Source organism: Petromyzon marinus, chromosome 36 (genome assembly GCF_048934315.1).
Source record: "Petromyzon marinus isolate PM22_M1 ecotype Great Lakes invasive population chromosome 36, UKy_Petmar_22M1.pri1.0, whole genome shotgun sequence".
NCBI classification, from domain to species: Eukaryota; Metazoa; Chordata; class Hyperoartia; order Petromyzontiformes; family Petromyzontidae; genus Petromyzon; species Petromyzon marinus.
In genome coordinates this window covers 3,191,373-3,208,554 of record NC_133702.1, presented here as the reverse complement: position 1 = coordinate 3,208,554, position 17,182 = coordinate 3,191,373, and the positions used below count along the sequence as shown (strand labels likewise).

Here is a 17,182-nt window from a genome sequence, read left to right as displayed (position 1 = left end):
GGGCCAGTCCCCCTAGGCTACAAACAAGAAATTGCGCTGAAAAGACATTTAGTTACGTTATGGGCGCAATATAAAAGCGAGTGTTATTGTGATTTTATTCATCATTAACATGTAACCGGAATGGAATGTTAGTGGCTTTATTTGTTGGTTTATGAACATTTTTTCCCACCAGATGGGCAAGTGTCATAGGCTCATTCAGTGTCCCAGAAGGCATTGGTCTGCTGGTGGACCATTATGTGTTGCCGTGACGTGTCAGTTACCAATAAATGCACGTGCATGCATCACCTGAGACTGTAACAACAGAGGCACCAGGGTTTGTAACACCTCTAGACTAACTACAAGCCACTACTATTATCGCAATGTATCTTTACAATGGCCTGTCTTACACACATCACGGTGATAACACGCGCCGCAGAAAACGTGACATATCTTAGCAGACCTCAATTCTGTTTCCCCCAATGCAAAAACGTTATTGGCTTTCCAGGCCAATTTTAACCGGCAGCCTTTGTATAAGCAAAGCAAACTGCGGACCGGTTTTGATATTCTGGGTCTCGTCAGCAGCCAGACCAGTTAAATAAATGCTGCCTGGTTGCCACATGTTACTGGCAAGGCCGCTCCATATAAACGATGGGGCTTTGTTGAAAGCAAAAAAGCAACATTGTACACACACTCATTATGCATTGTTGTGGAGCATTGCAGGAAAGAGCATATACAGACATGCCTCTACGTATAAATAATTGCCATTGATTAAACAAATGCTGCTGGGTGATATTGGTTTGGAAAGCCAATAGGCTGATGACTAAAACATATTTTACTCGCATGTTAAGATGCTTATATACGTTATTACCCAGGAATCTTCTAGAACGATCCATAATGAGCTTATACAGAAAGAGGCATTATACGACTGTCCTTTGTCATCGGGGACAGACGATCCCTGATTTTTTATCTTCCACGAAGTTCATGGTCCACCCCAAACCGCATCCGCACAAACCCTCGCAGATGCAGATACCTGATGCACAAATGGGAAATTAAAAGCTCTCCAGTAGCGAACGACTGTGGTCACCCAAAACAGACCGTAGAACGTATAACGACAAATAAGATGGAGACATCACAGCGATACAACTCCGCTGCTCCTGACGCGGTTATCACAGCTTGACCACCTGCTTGCGAAATTGTAGTCGTTGCTCCGCATCTACGTCAGAGCCGTACGAAAGAAGAAGAATAAGAAGAAGGGCCAGCACTGACCGGTAGAGCCCTGAGCCATTCGTGAGTACCAGCTCATAGACCTGTCCCTCCTGCACCTCCTCCATGAGCAGCGTGCCCGGCTGCTCTTGCTCGGCGTGCTGCACGGGGATGAACTCGCACACCATGGCGCGGGGACACAGCAGGTAACGCCTTTCCCGACGCTCCGGCCACAGGTTCACCCCGATCAGACCTGCGGTGACCGAGGGTAACGGTGAGATCGCACGACAACAAACAGAGAAAATAAAAGGGCATTGAGGTGGAGCTCATCTACTATTTAAAACCTTGAGGGCGGAGATGGAAGTTCTCCATTTCCATGGCAGGGGGCAAGTCTCTCCATAGGACAACCACTGTTGCCTCACACACAAAGTGGGAAGAGTTTTATCGAGCACGGAGGGATGTTGGGGTGAGTCGGCCCCACCCCCCCCTCTAGCCAGGATTCAAACTCGCGGAGTTCTGATTGCGAGCCGCCCGCTCTTCCGCTTAGCCACCTGGCCCGGTTTGTGTAATCTTAATGATGAATATAATCGCATCGGCTTCTCGTGAGCCTGCGTTTAACTCTCTCATGCATGAATCATAATGCGGCGAACGCTCAAATTCCACCGGTCGCCACCATCACGGTTAAGCTCTGCTATGCCCAGTGTCGCTGGTCACAATGTCCTCCACTGGGTTGCAACACTGAATATACGATGACCTAAACAGAGGACTGCACGTGCCGAAGGTTCCGAGGCGTGTTGCGCACTGTGGCTGTAATGTCAATAAACAGTAGCGGTCCACCGGAGTGGACGCGGTGCATGAGCACGTCAAGAGCGAAACATGCATTATTGAGAATACATAATTTTTATTGAGTAAAAAAACAAAACAGCAATACATTAAAGACGGGTGAAATTTAAAACAGTGGCACTGTAGCCAATGAGGTGGGTCATTGAAAATGTCGTGTCATCTGAGGCAGGGAATTGAACCCACGTCCTGCGCTGCATGAAATTCGGCCTCTTGAACTTTTATCCTTGATCTATTTCACGTATTTATTTTGAGTGATTTGCTTACCTTTTCTGAGCATTGCACCCCTATCGCGTTTTTGTATTGTATGTTGTAACTTTCTGAGCCGGCCCTACTGGACATCTGTGAAAAAAAGCTGCATAGCTCATCGGATTTTTCCAGGAAAAATAACACATTCTGATTCTAAAGGCTCGTCCAGTGGCCCTTGAACCCCCATGACCCTTCACGCCCACTCCACCCCTGCTAAGAGGTTAAGTTCATCTCATCCCTCCCCCTCCCACTGCCAAAGCTCCATGGTTACGTTGGGACAGACCTTCAATAGTCTCACTAGCTGCCACCCCTCCCGCACGAACAACACGGAGTTGCTGTGACGCTCACCCTCCGTGGCTCCGTACAGAGGTGAGTAGAGAGGCACTCCCCGGCAGTAGTGGTTCTCCAGGGCCCGACCGTATGGCTCGTTGGAGCCGGAGTCTACGGCCAGCACCAGGTTGAGGCGCGGCCAGATCCTGCGGGCGATGCCATCGAATCCGCCGGCAAACGCCCGACGCAGCTCCTCGGCACGCGCCGGATCCGGCCTGAGTAGGGCGTTCAGCGAGGAGCGTACGTCGTCCGGAAGGTCGATGTTGGGGCTCACCTGTTGGAAAAGTGCAGCAGAGTGGTGTGGTGGTGCGGTGTGGGGGGTCGAGGGTCAGAGGTGGGTGATGCTCACAGGTCACACCGAGGGTCGGTGTCTGCGGCATGGTGCCTGACGTGGCAGCTTCGAGGAGGAACTCCCAGCGAGCGCCCAGCCAAATGTCAGGCCTCATGGCACGAACCGGGAACACATCAGAGCTCAGGAACGCAAACGCGCAAAACCAACGGTAACGGGCGCCCCGGTGGCGAGATGTTATCTGCCTCACCTGGTATACAGGAGGTCGTCGGTTCGTCCCAACCCTGACGTCCTGCATATGTGGAGTTTGTGTGTCTCTCTCTCCCTGCGGTCGCGTGGATTTTTCCCCGGGTCCTCCGGCGTTTCCCACCACATCTAGAATCAACGTGCGCTTACAGAGTATTTGGCTGTTGATGATAAGCCACTTCTCATTTGGGCTATCATCTGTGATAGCCAGGTGGCTTCTGCAAAATAGCCATATAACTCAGTGGGGCCTTACCTGATTAAAAAAAATACGTATATAAAATAAAAGATAAAATCCCTTACCCGGCCCAGCTCGATGTCTTCAGCCAACGAGCGCTGCCACCGCATCTCCAGCGTGGAGAAGGCGTGGTAGACGAGCGATGCGAAGTTTGCCTCCAACGAGCCCAGGCGGCGGTCGCGCAGCGCGAACAGCAGGTGCACGTAGAGGGCCTCCTGCTCACTCGCGATGGCGAAGGCGCACCCCGGGGTGGAGTAGATGCTCAGGAGTCCCTTGCTGCTGTCGGGTGACGAGGAGTTGGGTCCCACGGGTATGCCGGCCTCCGACGAACGCCAGCGCGGCATGTAAAATAACTTTGCCACCTTCTGGAGGTTCCTGGCTTCGGGGTACGTGTCGAACATGACGCACAGGATGACGGCCACTCCCTGCGATAATAAAAACAAACAACAACAACGACGACGATAGTGACAACAATGTAGTCACATGACAGAAGCCTCAAACGTAATGCTTATTTATTTTCTCATAATTTAACCCAATCAGATGCCTCTGATCTCTGCATCTGATTGGGTTAAATGATGAGCTCACCCTGCTCCTCTATTGAAGACGGGAGCAGGTGGAGGGCTTCACTATTCTGGCAAATTGCCCGATGATGCTGGATGTAATTAGCAGTGAAACGTCGTATTCAAAATTGTAAAGGTTGTGGATTCACTCTTCAACACACCGGTGGACTAAAGCAGTGAACTATTTGTCTTTTGTCAACGTGACAAATTTTTTACTGTTTGGCCGTGTCGGGTGGTGGAGGGTTACGACACATTTATAAATAACGCGATCTAACCCAAAAACCTTTATTATGAATAATATTGGTCGCGAAAGCCTACGTGTTAAACTGATATGCATATATATTCGTTCACGGTAATGTCATGAGAATTTGGCTACTTCTCAACATTGTCTTCACCTAAGTAAATGAACAAACACATTTCTACGTTGATAGAAGTGTCTGTCTTCCAATATTTCTATTTGGCATTGAACGATAACAAAATTAATCAAACTTGAGCGCCTGTCAAAATATTGCAAATGTATAACCTGTATAGCTGTACAATGTGGTGCCTAAAATAAATAATTTTGATTTGTATAAACACATTCACTCCAATTATTCATCATATCAAGGTAGGCCTCTCTGCCAACTCATCGCCACGCATGCTGATATGTCTCACACACACACACACACGTTGACTCCATCTGTGCACGCTCCACCGACCCCGCGCTAACTCTCCAACAGCAGCCACCCGACCTGGAGGAAGAACTCCCGGAGGGTGGAGGGCAGGCTGAGCAGCATGCTGCAGTGGCCTGATGTGCCGGACGTGAGCGCCAGGATCGACGGTTGCTGAGATGTGAGGACTCCCAGCTCCCCACACGCCACCCGCTCCACGTACGCCCGGTAGTGATCATACCTGCGGCAGCAGCAGCAGGCAGCAGCAGCAAGCAGCAGCAGCAAGCAGCAGCAGCAGCAAGCCAGCAGCAGCAAGTAGCCACAGCAAGCAGCAGCAGGCAGCAGCAAGCCAGCAGCAGCAAGCACCAGGCAGCAGCAGGCAGCAGCAAGCACCAGGCAGCAGCAGGCAGCAGCAAGCAGCAGTGATGGGTAGCAAGCAGCAGCAACCGGCAGTAGCAGGCAGCAACAAACAGCAGCATCAGACGGCAGAAGGTAGCAACAAGCAGCAGCAGGCAGCAGCAAGCAGTAGACAGCAGCAGGTAACAGCAGGCACCATCAGACAGCGCCAGCCAGCAACAGCCAGCAGGCACCATCAGACAGCGCCAGCCAGCAACAGCCAGCAGGCACCATCAGACAGCGCCAGCCAGCAACAGCCAGCAGGCACCATCAGACAGCGCCAGCCAGCAACAGCCAGCAGGCACCATCAGACAGCGCCAGCCAGCAACAGCCAGCAGGCAGCAGCAGGCAGCAGCAAGCAGTAGTGGCAGGCAGCAAGCAACAGCAGCAGGCAGCAGTAGCAGCAGGCAGCAGTAGCAAGGTGATTGCCCAGCATGTAATTATTCATATATTCATCATCATCAAGACGATGCACAACAATCCGTTAGCAATGTACTTTGTTAGGCGTGTAACGATGTGTCGATGCATTGAATGAAATTTATCATTGTGGTCGTGATACACAGACTGACACGTTTGTGTGGGAATCAATGACAGTATTTATGCAAATTACTGGATATTATAATATGATTATGTTGCATTCAGGATCAAATGTAGTTCATATCACAAAAAAGTTCAGAAAGTGCAATGTTGAATGTGCTTACTAAGTAGCTATTATTAACTGTTACATATAAGAACATTCAAAAGTATGAAAATGTAATCATCTAGGTACACTTTGCAGACTCACAGATTTCAGGGGGGTCCTGGTTTTAGGATGTTGGCCAATTCCTATTTGTGCCTTTCTGCAAGTGGTTTGACAACTGGAATGTGTGAAGAAAACCCACACTATATGAGAGAATAATCCTCAATAACTAAAGAGATGGGTTAGCAACCAACCTACCTGTCCTGTGAGATGGATAAGTCAAAATAGAGGTGGATCAGATTCATAAAACAAATGCTGAAAACAAACATGGCCAGGAATGGAATACGGTTCACAAAGTCGTGACATAGTAGTTATCAGGCTGCGCTATGAAACATGTCACCCAAGTTCGATTCCTAGCCACAGCTAACATCAGTGGCGAGTGATAGGCAAACTGGTTTAACCCTTCCCCCCCTCCCCCGTTCTTCACCAACCTGTACTGACTAGCATGGTGAAGTATGGTAAAAAAAATAACCCATGGGAGGCCTTCATCCACTGGTGGATGGAGAATAGCTGGAATTAATTATGTCCATAACTAAGATATTGCCACAGTATGGTTACCAATGAGTTTAGAATACCAAAAAAGCCAGATATCTCCTCCATAGAGATATAACTTGTTGAGGCGAAGTGTCGTTAGCAAGCACCTATGAAGACCAGCACCTACGAAGAACTGTGAACAAGGGGATGGTGCGGCCAGAAGTACGCAAGGCCCCCTTTATCTCCCCAGTGGTGAGTCGACCTAGCGGGTGTCCAGAAGTAATTCTCTTACCACAAGCCATTGATTTTTGCAGTGGTCAGTGATTGAACTCGAGCCGCCGGGTTCGCAGCATAGTGAGTTAGCCATTGTGCCACCCGTGTTCATCAGCTGAGGACCACATGACTCACTGTCCATAATAAAAGTGCTTGCAGTTGCGTTAGTCATGCCCATTACACAGGTAACACATTAATGGGAATAACAATCTGCAGTCCACCCGAATCATGAGGTGTTTGTTAACAGGGGGTGACTGTGAAACGCGTTGAGATAAATACTTAAAACAGCATATTACTTTCTGTACCCCAACCTTGGCCAATTGTTTAAGGAAAGTTTTTTTTTAGACTTGACAGATGATCTGGCTCTCTCTTCGTGGAATAACACACTTGATGGAGCATGTGACATTCTGTGCCCAAGGGGACAATTTTCAATTGGATTCTTTGCATGCACCGTGCACGTCGGGGCCATGCCCGCTAGCATCAGGTAGGCTGAATTAATGTGCACCTGCAAAGAGACACCGCTAATGAGTGCAAATTACTTGGGCGAAACGCTCACACGCTGCTCAAAAGTAGTTTCACAAGATGGGCGCAAAAAGGCGGGCGAGAAAAATGGGCATTTGAGTCATTTATTCAGCTGTCAATCAAGCAGAGGGGCAAGGCGGTGTAATTTCAACTGTGTCACTTGCGCATTTGGATGCTAGATTACAGCACATTGCCCCATCGCTTACACCGTAGTCGGCCGGGTGCCCACTGTGGGCCATTCGATCGGTGAGAGCAAAGACGAGAGTGGTTTGGAGGATAACAAGAGTTGAGGAAAAGTGTCAGGTTTGGGATCCGGGATGAGGCATTGTGCCAGGGGCTCTCTTCTCTGCGTGCGGGAACTTTCAAATGTGAAAGCTGCGACGCAGTATCATCGCGGAGGGCGCCTCTCTATGTTGCTGTGAAGAAGGGTCATTGTCTGAAACGTCACCTATTCAATATTTTTTTCCTTTTAAGGCCACAGCGTTATTATACGTATATATTTTTTTGCGTGACTCATTAAGAACATGCTTTGGGATAAGCATCTCCAAATAAACCGAGCAATTTCTTCGATTGCTAGAATTGAGCCTGTATTTTTAACCCACATGAACGTCCGTTAACAAGCACCGATTTGTTTTTTTGCAGCGTCCGCTGTATAATTTGTAACTTAGCTGAGTTTACACGTGCGGTTCAACTCGCACAGCATGGACAAAGACGAGCGAGGAGGCAAAATCAAATGCCCTTGATCGTTAGCTGCTCGAGAAAACAGCTGTGTTACTGGGGGTCAACAGCTGGAGTGACAGAGGCTTTCTGTTGTCTCAGTGACATGCCTTCCAGTGGCCAGAGCAGAGCAACCTCATTAAACCATCACGTGATATACACAGCCACGCACAAACTGTGGGCACAAGGGAATAAACAAAATTAAAGGTGACGCAATATTGCTTCCATAATTGCCACACAATTTAGATGATTGACCATGTCAATGTCAGACACTGAACATTGACCACGGTCCTATAACGCAAAATATGGTCAGCGTTCAAGAGCTGACCTTGAATGTCAGCAAGATATATATTTAATCCTATAATACACAATGAAGACATCAGCATTGTGTGTTGATGGATATACATCTATGGTGGTGGGATCAGGTTTGAGATTGCTGTTAAATGACACCTGGTTGGGGAATGTCTACTCATAGCCATAATCCAGTACAACTGCCCAGGAAGTTAAAGGACCTTTTGAATCAAATAGAATTATTAATTCATTTGACATTTTCACCATTATTATCGTACAAGGCTATCACAAAGGGGCTATGTTTCACATACACTGTCTGCCATAGCTTTCAGGTCAGAGGCGATGTTGCCATGTGTACTCCCAATTGAGTAATCTGCAGAAAATGTTTGAACTGAGCAAATGTAGACGACAACGCCAGCGCAAATGTCTTACTCTCTCACGTCACAGGAGCTTTAACGTTCACTGCAAAGCCACGCGGGGCGTATTTATGGTTAACGCACTCGCGACGTTAACCCGGTCGACTGTTAGGCTCGAACTCTGATCGTCTGGAACAAGCAGAACACACCCTTGCGCTGGGTCATGTTAACGCACACATATGTCCTTAGATTCAGAGTCATGGGAATAAACGGATGAGTGGCGAAGCAGCCAGAACCGCCATCAAGAATTGCCCAGGCTGTTGGGGCCTACATTGAGATGTCTGGCCACATTCACAACTGAGCGATTATCACAATCAGAATCTGTATTTGTACTGGAGGAATTCGATGAGCTATGAAGCTGTTTTTCACAGACGTCCAGTAGGGGGCGGGTAAGAATGTTACAACAACTAAAAATACAAAAAATAGCAAGTATAGGAAGGGTAAAGAAATCACTTAAAATATATCTTACCAGGTAAAGCCCACTGAAGTATTAACTTATTTTTCAAAAGCGACCTGGCCACAAATGATAGCTCAACAAAGTGGCTTATCGTGTGGATATTTATAACAGCAAAATAATCTCACTGCACGTTTCGAAATGGGAAAAAGTGGAGTCCCCATAGAAGTCCCCGTACAGGTGACAACCGATGGAGATTAACCCACTTGCTGTACTGTCATCTCTTGGAGATCCAGGGTAAGGCGACCTTGACGGCCATACCCTGTGATTCACCAACTCTTGGCTCCACAATACTGGGTTACAGGTGTGCGCCACTTCTGCCTACAATGTGTTATTCCCCTGGCAGCACAAATAATAATAATAATTCCATTTATATGGCGCTTTTCATCAAAAATCTCAAAGCGCTGTACAGGAAGCAGCAGCAGACACTCAGCATGAAAATAATCATATTATTAATACATTTTAAGAATCCATTTACTAAAGTAACTCAAAGCTAAATGAGCGGAAGCGTATACATAGGTTTGAAGACGCAAATAAAAAAAATGTCCACAGACTCTGAGATCCCTGATATCTCGTAGAAGAGGGTTCTACAGTCTGGGGGCTACATGGGGAAAAATCTCGGTCACCCATAGAACGAAGCCTCGGCCTGGCAGTGCAGAGAAGATCTGCATCCCCAGATCTTAGGGACCTTGAGGGGACGTGTGAGTGCAGCATGGCAATACAGTTTAGCGGTGCAACGGAACTAGGTATAAAAACAGCAGAAATTAATACCTTCAGGTCTGTTAAATATATTTGAGTCTATTGGCCAAAAAATATAACTTTTACTGAATATAAGACGATCATTTTCAAATTGACTTCAATTATTTGTTCGTTGAACCGAGGTAGTTTCAACCATTTTTTTCTTACAAATGCAACAAAGCCAATCAATTCAATACATACACATTGAGGGACATGCCATCACATATCTAAAAAAATAATACGTTTGCAGGGTTAGGATGCAAGCTTTAATGAACAGATTACCCATGGAGCAAGGAATTGCAAAGTCACCACCAGTGAAAGGAATATTGACAGGTCTGCATGGAGTATTCAAAATTTAATATGAGGTGTTTTCCTGTTAAGAGCTGATAAATGTCATTGACAGACAGTTGGCTCCAATCCTGTTTGTTTAGCTCTGCCAGATTCTCAATTATTAGCACTTGAAATGTCACATGCCCAGCATTTATTGACGGCTAAAAACACACACGGGCGCACGCGCGCACGAACACACACACCAAAACCCTCAAGAGATGACCGATTTCCCTGTTAATTTGTGAAAGGTGAGTTTTGCTGACCAAACTCTGTTATTTTCACTCAGCTATTTTCACTTACAAGGCTATTGTCCACAGATATGTCTCACCTGTTATTACCATTTGACAATCCAAAAAAATGCAACGCGCATCTGATTGTCTGGTAATAGTTATCAGATTTTGCACACAATTTGGATAAAAAGCATTTAATGTAGTTGCACCAAAGTTTTGGAACCACCTCGTGTCATCTCTTGGCATCTCCATTTTGCCACCTCTGTCCTCATTTCAATGGACTCGATTTACTAGATTGAAAACTCATTTCTTCAGAACTGCTTTTTGTGTTCAGTTTGTTGTCCTTCCCCCCGCACCTCCGATTAGCATGGCTGGTCTACGTACGGTGTGTAAGACGTTAAACATACATAGATTTAATAACCAAGAGTGGACTACATTTTTTTACCACTTTAATCAAATCGACAAGGAGCGTGACCAAGTGAAACCCACTGACTAAGACTCGAATTAAAATGCAATTCTCCAGGTTGTTGATGAAGGCCACGCATAAAATATATATTTCTAAATGCGAACAAAGAGCGGCGCGCACCTGGTGAGCGGGTGTCTCTCCCTCAGCTCCCGACGGCTGCGTACGGTGTCGAGGCCGTGCTGACGCCCGTACGCCGTGTCACCGTTCCGCTGCAGCCGAGCGAGCAGCGTCTCCTCCTGCGCCGTGGCCACGTCCATGGTGTCCACCTCCAACTTCTTGCGCTGCCACCTCCCCAGCCTGTGGGTGCACGTGCGCCGCGGCACAGGCAATTGTCCGTCCGTGTGTTCGTCCGCTCAGTCACTCCTGCGGCGGTGTGCCGATAATCCAGCACTTTGGAAGCAAGGGTTGGTAGATCGTGCAATCTTTCGAAACCCCCTCGAGGTCGTCATCTCCCGGCTCGCCAGGGTGTGGCAGTACCACCACAAGCAAATTCACTTCCATCTGTACTCCACAAGTACGGAGATTGAGTGGCGAGCGGTTACCCGCCTCGGTTTGGGGGGCCCAGGAGAGCCGTTAGTGTGGGCCACCATATCTGGGATATGCCGCTAATCCGACTAAACTTGGGCGCGACAAATGGGAGTTTCCTTTCTGGGGGTGTGAGATGCCCTTTCTGGGGGTGTGAGATGCCCTTTCTGGGGTGCGAGATGCCCTTTCTGGGGGTGCGAGATGCCCTTTCTGGGGTGCGAGATGCCCTTTCTGGGGATGCGAGACATGGCCACATTTGTTTCGAAGGTAAATAATCGAAAATACTAATTAAGCATGGGCACGTAAGTACAACTACTTTGACTCATCAAACCGTGTGTATTTATTAACGTTCTACTTTTTTAAACGATTGAGAAGCATAGGGCTCTGAGGCTGCAGGAAAAGGTTTAGAACCACACAGCTCTACAGAATATTTTTTTTGCCTACAATTCCAAGCAGGCCACACATCTTTGAAAGGGTTCAGAGTACCCACACTTTACCTCGTCACACGTGACCCGCCAACTGACTGTGGTGCAACCCATTTATACTGCTTTGTGGACATTGGATATAATAAACTTGCCCTATTGTTGCAACTGCCACATCAGCAGCAGAACGATCTGGCCACCGCTGTTGTCTGAGTCCAGTGTACTAACCAATATGCCACAACAGTATCCCCGTACTACATATATACCATCTTAATTGTGTCTGTGTTTATATATTATTAAGGGAGCTGTGCCGCAGCTTGGTACGTGGCAGACTGCATGACCAACCCATAGCACCAGCGAAAGCTAACATATATCGAGATGTAACAATACTTCTTATGGGCACTCCCCTAAGTCCACTCAGCCTTAAATTACGACCTGCTGTGGTGTGTAAAGATTAACACTCGGGTTGGACAAACATGGCCATGCTATTGACCACACAATCCCCTTGCCAGCCTTATTATGTACATGCTGGCAGCACTTGCCTCAATATTCTATACATCTATATGGATAATGTTTGTTTATGTAAATATGATCATTTTATAGTTAAACGTTTAAGCTGATGATCACATTTTCAAGAATTACGATCTTCTCTGTGTTTAGCAGATTCATGTAATTCTGTTTTGCATATTGTAAAATAATTGCAACACCATGTAGACAAGCACATACATTTTTTGTACAAAATTGAACAGAAATTATAGTTAAACGTTTCGTGGTCACCTATTTTATGTTGCTAAAAACTTAGTATTTTCTTCTGTAAAACATATCACTAAATATCTTCCCGACTACATGATGCACGTCACACTGTCTGTGTGCGGCGTCTTGAGGTGCAGTTGTATTTATATTTAGACTCTTTGTACAATGGTGTTCAGGGCAGGATGCTGGTAGGCACGTACTCTGCCGAATGGGATTTCGGTATCTCAAATGCAAGGGTGATTATGGTGACATTTTACATTTCACATGTAATCATCCCCCTGTGATGTAGGCTGAATGCCAAGGACTAGAAAAGAAGACGGATCTTGCTTGAACCAACGTTCTACGGTTGAAAAGGGTCATCTTTTGGAAGAAAAAAAATACAATCATGGCATCTGTATAGTGTACCGGGCGATACAGTCTCTAGGCCCACAGTTTTGTTTCCACAAAGGCGTTCACTTGCCAAGGGCCTCTCTCATATTAAAGTTGCATGAACATTAAGAGTTATTTGCATTTGTTATTGCCTTTAAGCTTGAGTGTTGCTCACCATGTAGGATGTGTTTACTTAGAGAATACGGGACCGGTGTGTTCTGTGGGTACCAAGAAAATAGAGGTCACTTTCCATGTGAGAGCACTGTGCCAGCACCACTAAGAGCTGGGTTCGAATACAGGTTTTAGCCACCAGTAGTTAAACATATTTCTCAACTGCGGCGAGTTGATGGTCTCAGGCCAGTTAGCAATTACGGTGCAAACAAAAAAAACATTACATTAAATGTGGTGATTCACTGCATTTAGATTATTCGAGCTCGGAGAATAAAACAGTTTGTGAAACGCGTGAGAACCACTTTGCAGGGCATGTGAAGTGCCCTTATTGGCCTACAAAAGTGGCTTCAGAAGAAGTTGTTTTGACATCTTCCAGGTCACAATACCAGATGCGAGGGTTCCGAATGGAAATGTCTCCATCTCACGTGAAGGTGATAACAGCACCACTCCTTGTGTATATTCTGCATGACTAATAAGAGCCGTAGGTGATTATGCTGAGGCTAAAAAGAGGTGTTTTCCTCGATTATCATGTTGTTTGCATCCTTGACACACTTATTTCCCTCATCAGTCACAGATGTTGCTTGAATTTGTTTGCCTTGAGCTTCTGCAACATTTTCCATATCATATAGAGAGCTATAGCTGCTCATAAAAAAACAACCTATCAGGCACAAATGGCATTGGAATATAAGGATGGCTAACATTGTACCGATGAGTCCTAACAGGAATGTATTATTTGGTGGTGCCGCATTGGCCCTGGTGTGCAAGCACACTTAACACATTCGTCAATAAGTGGCTTTTAACAAAAATATATATAGATACGTATAATCGGCTGGTATTCGTCCCGAGCAATGGCTCTTCTTCACAGCACATGAACAGAGGGGTCATAGAGATAGCGTTAATGAGAGTTGGAGACTGTGCCTAACGCCATGGGGCCTGGTGAGAATTAATTTTTTTAATGTTTTCTGATGACCAAGTTTTTTTTTTTAATAGGCATATTAATAGTTAACTGATAGGAGCTGTGGTGTTTAGTGCAGTCTCCAACCCTTGTTAACTCCATGCCTCAGGCCTCTCTATTTACGTGCTATGAAGAAGGGATCATTGTCCAAGACATTGAAGATTATATATATAAAGGCAGTGTGATTGATGTATCTGTCGATTCAAAAAAACGCATTCAATTCGGTCATTGCAGAATTCACTTGATTACATACCTGTCAATTCGTACGGCGTACCCGTATTCTTTCACAGGGAAACTGAGTTCAGGTCCATACGGTGTACAGCTGTTTCAATACAGGCAAAACATGTTTTTGTCTGTTTGTTTGTGTTTCTCCCTTGTGATGGGACTTTGTAGGATGAACGTTGAAATGTATAAGGGCACGGGCTGACCAATAAGGTCTGAATTGATATGTAATAAGGTAGGCACTGACAAGGGGTTGACAGGTATGTGATTAGCGATTTAAAAATGCTGTCTTATTAATGAATGTGTTGCTCAGAAGAACAAAAAACCTCAATGAGCAAGAAGCCATTATTTGGGTTGTGTAGTTGACCTATCACTTCCTTAGAATAAAACATACTCTTTTGAGCCTAGTGGTCAGCATGGGTTATGTCCAAGAAACACGTCCAGAGGTCGTGTGGGGACACGGCCAAGATTGAATGCAGGGGTCACGCAATGGACAAGGGACTACGCCCAGAGGAAATGAATTCAAGAAAGGTGCGAAAAAGGTGGTAGGGGATTGGAGGGAAAAACTCAAAAGATAAAGATTGGTGGGAAAGAGGAGGAGAGAAAGACAGGGGAAATACTGTATGTATGTTGCACTTCTTTCACAACGTACATAGCCAACCGTGCTAATCGGAGGTGTGGAGGAATCCGATACAAGGAGGTGTGAGACAAAGGCTCGGGGCTCCGGGGAAGAAATGCTGCAACTGTTCGTCTTGGTGCTGAGCGGAACAATAAACCGTTCCGTTTCCAGGATGAACCACGTGGACTCCCTTTCACAATGCACGAATTGTCATCTAGATATAAATGGAATGCTGGGATTTCCTCATTTCCAGGTTTGTATTGTGGTCTAACACTTTCTGTGCGTGTATTAGTTTGCGCACCTCCGATGAGCGAGGTTAGCTACGTACGGCGCGAAAGAAGTTCAAAGTCCTTCTGTACATTTTCACTGAATTTAGCCTGACAGTGGGAAACATTGCTCTCTCCTCCGCACCAAGTGACATTCAGTACGGCTGGTATGTTTTAAACAAGGGACTTATTCAGCCTCAGGTCAGGACATTTTTAAAACACGTATCTCGTCAACAACTCCCTGAAAAGGTGGAATTCTACAAGAGACAATTATGATTAAATGTCAGGTTTTTTTGTGCTAACTCAGTTCTTAAGGCTGCAGCCCAACACATTACTTATTTACATGGTGTACATACTGGCCCATCTATCTATTCATAAGTTGTACTTTCTACACGAGATATGAGAATTAACAAAACATGAGGCTACAAAGGCACCCATTAAAATGCAATTGTTTTGTTTGTTTTTCCAGCACCAATCAATTAAATCAATGTGTTCGACTGTTCAGTTGCTCCACAGGAGAAGAAAAGATGAGAACACATAATTAGTTACAGCAAAAGAATGCAATCGTGCTAAAGATCAATATAAAACATGAGACAACATTCACCCAGGGAAAAAATAACTCTGGATCTCAGGGTTTGTCGTTAAGACTGCAAAACCTCTGGACCCCCTGACGTGTGGAAGGCCACGTGCTAATTTGTAGTCTCGGCACAGCACAGGCAAACGCGTCACCACCTCGAGGTGCACAAGAGCAGGGATTCAATGAGTTTGTGAATATTCACAGGTTGGAACGTTCCAGCACTTTGCACGTTTACCAGTGAAATGCAAAACAACTCTGCAACATGTTATTCATAGAGGTTGGTTGACCATACTTCGCCATACTGCTCACTGCAGGTTGATGAAATTGGGGAGGGGGGGGAGTGCCCAGGAATTATTTGGATAATACTTTCTGCTGATGTTCACAATGGCCAGGAATTAGACAGTGTGCGAACCACTCTGCCACCATTACTACTTTCCAGTCCCCTTCCTAGCATAGGAGGTTTGAGCCCCCCCCCCAACCACGTGCTGAATCCTCACCCACCCCCCTTGTAAATTCTCAAGTAAAAAAAACAAATAGAGTTAAGCAATGAGAATCGCAGCCTCTTCGAATACACACAGGAAGTGAGAGCTAGAGCATGGGGGGGGGGGGGGGGGTGACAGACAAAGGCAGCTAATATAATTATTAATTAGATTTATCAATTACATGCGTTCTAAGTTTTTGTTGTTGTGTGCAACTCAACCGCCCCATCCCAGTTGATGTGGAGGATGAGTCCCAACTGCACCATCCTCCGCCCCCATCCCAGTTACGGAGGCGCGGAGCGGGTCACGCCGCACTGACCTGTGCATGACGGCGTAGCAGAAGTACTGTCCCAAGAGACTGCCCAGCGTGTGGCTCTCGGACACCGTGCGCTGCCTGATGTCCCACGCCAAGGCGAAGGCGCACGCCAGGCCGGCGCTGCAGATCGTGGCGACGCCGATGCCGAGGAAGGAGCCCATCGCTCCTGCTGCTCCTGCTGCTCTCCTAGGCTCGCGTTACTACCAGGAGGACACCGTCCGGCTGCAAGGGGACACACTGGACACGGCAGCCACAGAACGCAGACGCTGCTGAAGACTCGCACGGAGGATCTCGTTGAAGGATAGTATTTACGGGGGATCCTGCCGTGGTGTGATGGTTGGCGCACTCAACTTGCAAGCCAGATGTCTTAAATAACCCTGCCTCTTTCCACCCGGCTGTATAAATGGGTACATCACAGTTAATTGATAGGCAGTCTCGCGTTTAGTGGGGTAAAGAGTGGATAGTCTCATCTCTTCCGAGGCATCTGACCAACCAACGTGGAAGAGTAGCCCAAAATACACTCTAGAGCTTGCTCTAGTGGAGCAGCTTCTGCCAGCAGTGCAAACAAACATCGATCTCATGGTGTTCCCCATGCTAAGCTTGGTCTACGCCTGCCAAGCGAAGAGCTGTGAAGTGCCTATTGCTGGTTAGACAAAGGCAAAAGGATTCATGCAACATGGACTATTTGTAAACCGAACGAACCGGTCACCTCTGGATTGCAAGTCCAGTCTGTTAACAATTACACCACAGCAGCATCCCCTTTTCCAAAATTCCGAGTCTAACGTGATACAAGCTCTGTTATCAGTGCAAGCCAGAGCGGCTGATGGGAGTAGCGCCAGAGATGGGTTTCACAAGATAATGAGAACGATGACACAGGCAGG

The 17,182-nt window shown here is 46.6% G+C and overlaps 1 protein-coding gene across 3 annotated transcripts in view; it reads right to left on the bottom strand.

Annotated features, from left to right (window-relative positions):
- GHDC (GH3 domain containing) overlaps positions 1-17,182 on the bottom strand; it is a 34,039-nt gene that overhangs the window by 14,265 nt on the left and 2,592 nt on the right. For all 3 annotated transcript variants that reach the window (XM_032966699.2, XM_032966700.2, XM_076072037.1), the window contains exons 2-7: positions 16,305-16,538; positions 10,748-10,924; positions 4,663-4,822; positions 3,437-3,796; positions 2,620-2,875; positions 1,246-1,435 (exon numbers count right to left, since the gene is read on the bottom strand). In XM_032966699.2, coding sequence (XP_032822590.1) covers positions 1,246-1,435; positions 2,620-2,875; positions 3,437-3,796; positions 4,663-4,822; positions 10,748-10,924; positions 16,305-16,462 — 1,301 coding nt within the window. In that variant the 5' untranslated portion in view covers positions 16,463-16,538. The remainder of the gene's footprint in view (positions 1-1,245; positions 1,436-2,619; positions 2,876-3,436; positions 3,797-4,662; positions 4,823-10,747; positions 10,925-16,304; positions 16,539-17,182) is intronic.